Here is a 5,242-nt window from a genome sequence, read left to right as displayed (position 1 = left end):
ATGATTGAAAATGAGTGAAACTGTACTGCTCAAATGGTAGTTATGGTGCAGATGCTCGAAAACAATAGCTGTTATTGTTACTATTATTCACATTTACTGCATCTCATCATTCTCAGGTGGGGCTGGTGAGGCAGTGCCTCCCCTGCCGTATTGGAGTGTACGTGCCTGCAACACCCTTACAGTCCAAGTGATTAAATGCAAAACAAAAGCCTTTTTTAAAATAGGCTACAATCGACAGAATTGATGGCCACCATTATGAAGTGCCTAGCAAATAAGCTAGAACAACACCCACATCATTGAGGCATTTTATAGATACTTTCAAAAACCTGAAATCATCAAAATAATTGCTTGGAAGGTGTAGTAGTACAACACAGTTTCTCATATATATGTAAACAAAAGCAACTCCAGTGATTTCGTGCCAAGCAAAATAAAACACAATCTACTAGCTGCCATGAAGTTTTCTGCCATGGCTGTCATGAAGACCTCGCACTGTCCGCTTGCGTACTGGCCAATGACGGCTATTTCAGCCCGGGAGAACCATACGTTCAGCTCCGCAGATATCCCCAATCACTATTACAACTATCCAAAATGTAATTATGACTAGTCAAAATGATGTTGCTGATATCTTCAATGTCAATTACGGATAGCTGGGCAAAGCCATTAAATGATAAAAATGCTTTCCATAGGCCTACCTCCCCATGCAGAGGAATCATCTTCGCCAACTCGACTTCGCCAACAGAAACTATTTTTTTCGCCAACATTTGAGACAAAGTTGAATTTGTAAATTGCAGTGTTAATTTAGTATGTAGGAAGTGTTAGACATCGGGGTATGTGCGACACTGGAAATGCTAAATTATGTCAGCAAAACAATTCCTAAAACTACAGAGGGGGTGAAAAGATGCATTTATTATGTTAATTATGTCGGCATGCCAAAATAAAATATGCTTATTATCTACTTATATTTTCAGGTGAGTGGAGGATTGTTCTTCTCGGAAAATCAGGAGATGGCAAAAGCAGCACTGGCAACACCATCCTGGGGGAAGATGTCTTTGAAGTGAAGAGTTCACCGTGTGCAGTGACGAACAAGTGTGAAGATCGCAGTAAAACCGTCAACGGGAGGAAGATCACCCTGATTGACACTCCGGGTTTCCTCGACCCAATAACCAAAAGGGACATAGAACCGGAGATAGCAAAATGTCTCATGCTAAGCTCCCCAGGGCCCCACGCCTTCATCCTTGTGCTAAAAGCGGCAAGGTTCACGCAAGGACAAATGGACGTTCTCAACAAGATTCTGGAATTATTCACAAGCGAAGTTTTTAACCATGCACTGATAGTCTTTACGTTTGGTGAAGAGCTGAGAGTGAGGGGTCAGACCATTCAGCAGTTCCTTGAGGAGGGCAGTAATCAGGACTCTGAGAAGAAAGATGCCACACTGCCAAGTCTCGTAAAGAAATGCGGTGACCGCTACCTTGTCATAGACAATCGTGACTGGAAGGAGAGACAGGAGGGTGAATATAGCAACAGGAGGCAGATAGAGAAGTTGTTTGACACCATTGGAGAAATGGTGCAGAGGAATGGTGGAGGGTATTACACTGAAGAGCAGGGTGATGGGGCAACAGGAGTACTACAGGGACTGAAGGGAGCGCTCACTAAACTTTTTGATGTGGGAAGGTCGCATTCCGAAGCACAAAAGTAAGCGACAAACAATTAATGAATTTATACTTGATAAGAATGGTCACCTCATATACTGCCTTTTAAACTGGACATAATACAGATGTTTTGTTCTCAGCTGAATTGTAAATAGTCTTCAGAAAATTGGACACAATATGAATGGTTCTCTATTCTGATGTCGTTATATAACTGGATGTCACAATGTGACTTCTAAAATGTAGTCACTCTCTACAGTTAGTGTGAGTTTGCATGTTGCCTGTCTGAAAAAGTACACTGTCAAAAAAATGCACTAAAGATCAGGTTGAAGGCCTGAAGGGACAACAGGCATACTCCCAGGACTGAGGGAGATGGCCAGTAAATGGTATGATGACAATCTACAGCAGGGCTATTCAATTGGAGGCCCGAGGGCCACATGCGGCCCAGATGCAGTCCACATGCAGCCCAGGCATGGCCCCCAACTGAAGCAGTATACATTTCAGTTTTGTTACTGCAGTACAACACATTATTGCTTGTGAATCTTCTGCTTGTTTTATACATTCACATTCAATGTGGTTAAGTTTTAGGTTAGAGGAACATGTTTAAAATTCGTTTGTGGACTACTGATTTTAAGTGTCATTTCATTGGTCGTGATGTCTGAAAATGTGTAGTCCGACTGCAGTTCTTGGTTTGGAAATGTGGCCCAGATGAAATTCTAATTGAATAGCCCTGATCTACACTGTCAACACTATGACAATCTACACTGTAATGAACACATAATGCAATGAATGAGATTCTTATTAGACTATATGTGGGAAGGTTGCATTTCAAATGTCTCGGATATGACCGCCTACGGAGGATGGTTGTGACAATGTGAGACAATGGCAGCTGAACTGTAAATGCCACAACACTTTGTAAGGATCTAGGTTGCCTGGCTATAATTCAGGTTACAATTTGGCCATTTTTACAGTATTTGTCTTCTTCTGAAAAACCCAGTGTTTCCATTTCTAAGATTGTGCTATTGCTCCCATGTCTAAGTGATGGAATGCCTGACAGGTGGTCCAGGGGGAGAAGTGACATAAGTCTCATCCCCCATTGTAATGCCACCTCATTATTTCAACAAAGCCTAATTGCCAACCTCAGGCAGATCTGGGGACAAAGTCAAGAGAATCAGTCATCTTCTATTTTATGACCGTAATAAGATCTCAATGTCATATTTGGTCTTGTTTTAATGCTACACACATAATCATGGTGGCCTTTGTCTTGATTGGTCTCCCTGTACAGTAGATGAACTGTCTACAATATATTCAGAACTCAATCTTATATTTAGCAGCAAGACTACTTACACACACCAGACCCTGGCATCACATTACACCTATCTTTCATCAATTACACTGGCTTCCTATCCAATCATGAATCCAGTACAGTCCAAAATCCTCCTCCTTGTCTACAAGGTCCAACACAACCTTGCACCCACCTACATCACAAGTCTCCTCACCCCATACAACCCCGCCCGCACACTACGCTCCACTGATACACTCCTCCTTATCACCCCCTCCACACACCTGTGCACCATGGGCGTCAGGGTATTCAGTGTGATTGGTCCCAAACTATGGAACGCACTCCCGCTGACAATTCATCAATTTTCTACACTGTCCTCTTTGAAATCCAAGCTTAAGACACACCTCTTCACTGTAGCATATTCATCTCACCACTGACATGCACTTCCACTTCCTTCAATTATTATTTTATTAGCATTTTATTTAATATACATATGTATTCTATGTTATTCTTGTATAACTATTTTAATTTTTCTTTTCATTTTTAATCTCCCATTTTAGTTGTGATGTATAAATTCATTGATGCTTTGTTATTACTGTTTCTACTGTTATTACTCTGTTTTAATGTAAAGTGACCTTGGGTATCTTGAAACGCTATTAAAATAAAATGTATTGTTATTATTATATTAGTCTGAGTCAGAGGTGAACCCTCTCCTCCAATTCACTATCCTATCACATAATATACTGTGACTACAAAAAACATCAAAAAAGGGTTTAGAATGCTAGCATTCTATAACATAATTCCGTAAGCACTGCCGGTATTCAATGTGTTAGTAGTAGTAGTAGTAGTAATGGCGGTAAAGTGTAGTGATATACCCTAAGTCAGGGGTCCCCAACCTTTCTGGGTCTGAGGGCTACCAAGGGCTATCCAAGGGATACTGAGGGCTACCCGAGGGCTACTTTTGTTCAAAATCCTCTACTGATGTCTTGGCATCATTCTGAAATCACACTATTATTGAATGATAATTTGTTTATAGGTTATAAAGAATAAATAATCTCATATTTAAATTAAAAGAAAAACATTAACTGTGAATATAATCTGGTAGTCATCACTGTTTATTTTCATCCTTGGTGGGCACCTCAGAAGCTCCTGGAGGGCTACCTGGCGCCCGCGTGCACCACGTTGGTGACACCTGCCCTAAGTAGTAGTAGTAGTAATATAGCCATAGCATTAGCAGCAGTAGTAGCAGTAGTAGGACAGCATTCCAGATGTAAATAGCCTAACACAATTTCTCTTACTCGATCCAGAGAAATCGGGAACTCCACCCACTTTGTCGGAAACCAATCAACTTTGAGCAGCTCCAACGTCCCTTGGTAGAGGTGTGTTCAAGGCAGTGACATGGTTTAAGCTTCCGCCATACAATCATTGGCTTCGGAACAGCCTTTTCTGGCCTCGTCCAGTAGCAAACCGAGGGAGGCGGGTCAACCATGCCATTTGGGAAACATTAATCGTAATGCAAATGACTCTATTCAGACCAAGTGTTGAATAGAGATTTGAAAGTCAATGGTAATCAGACAACTATGGCATAGCCCTTCAAAGACTCGTTACTGCCTTGTTTCATTATAGGTGCACATTCCCATGACTATACAGGTGGTGTTGTCTCCATCCCAGCAGCAGTGTGAGATATGGAGACCGCATTCTGCTCTTGGCAGGGTCATCTGAGGAGGATTATGCTGCATCGAACCTGCTGCGCTCCTTAAGGCTTCTGCGGCTGCCATTTTGTAGTTCACAATCTCAGCCATAGAAGTTGAACATACTGTAACTCTGGAGTGGTCACACCCCTAATTGTCCTGGCAGCCATTATTTGAAGATATTTGTGGAAATTTCCATCATCACCCTGTAAGGGGACAGTTGAAATGTGTAGCTAAATATCTACCTAATATGAACTGATTTTTAAATTTATTTCATCGATTCAGGTGATTCAAGTAGATATTTAGTCTGGTTTATCTAATCTGGTTGTTCTTTGACTGAAGAGCACGTTATGAGGGCTTCTTTTGCCGTTTTCCGGTGCTGTTGTGAATTACTGTGTCGACTCTAGTCATAAATTCTACTTCTATGGTCCGACTTCAATCTCAATCCTTCAAAGACTTGTTCTTGCCCTGGTCTCATCATAGGTGTCCTCATCCCCATCACTTCAGCAGTGCACCTTTGAGGTGTGGAAAGACAACATTCTCGTCCTCTTGGCAGGAGGCCCAGAGAGTCCTGAGACTAATAAAGTTCTTCTACAGTAACAGTTACCTCACTCGGCAGTGAT

The 5,242-nt window shown here is 41.7% G+C and overlaps 1 protein-coding gene across 3 annotated transcripts in view; it reads left to right on the top strand.

Moving 5' to 3' along the window:
- LOC134437502 (GTPase IMAP family member 7-like) overlaps positions 1-2,048 on the top strand; it is an 8,107-nt gene extending 6,059 nt beyond the window's left edge. For all 3 annotated transcript variants that reach the window (XM_063186990.1, XM_063186991.1, XM_063186989.1), the window contains one exon: positions 969-2,048. In XM_063186990.1, the coding sequence (XP_063043060.1) occupies positions 969-1,696 (728 nt within the window). In that variant the 3' untranslated portion in view covers positions 1,697-2,048. The remainder of the gene's footprint in view (positions 1-968) is intronic.
- The last annotated feature ends 3,194 nt before the right edge of the window (positions 2,049-5,242 follow it).

This window comes from Engraulis encrasicolus, chromosome 21 (assembly GCF_034702125.1).
Source record: "Engraulis encrasicolus isolate BLACKSEA-1 chromosome 21, IST_EnEncr_1.0, whole genome shotgun sequence".
NCBI classification, from domain to species: domain Eukaryota; kingdom Metazoa; phylum Chordata; class Actinopteri; order Clupeiformes; family Engraulidae; genus Engraulis; species Engraulis encrasicolus.
The sequence above is the reverse complement of the archived record's forward strand: the minus strand, read 5'-3'. Positions and strand labels throughout refer to the sequence as shown.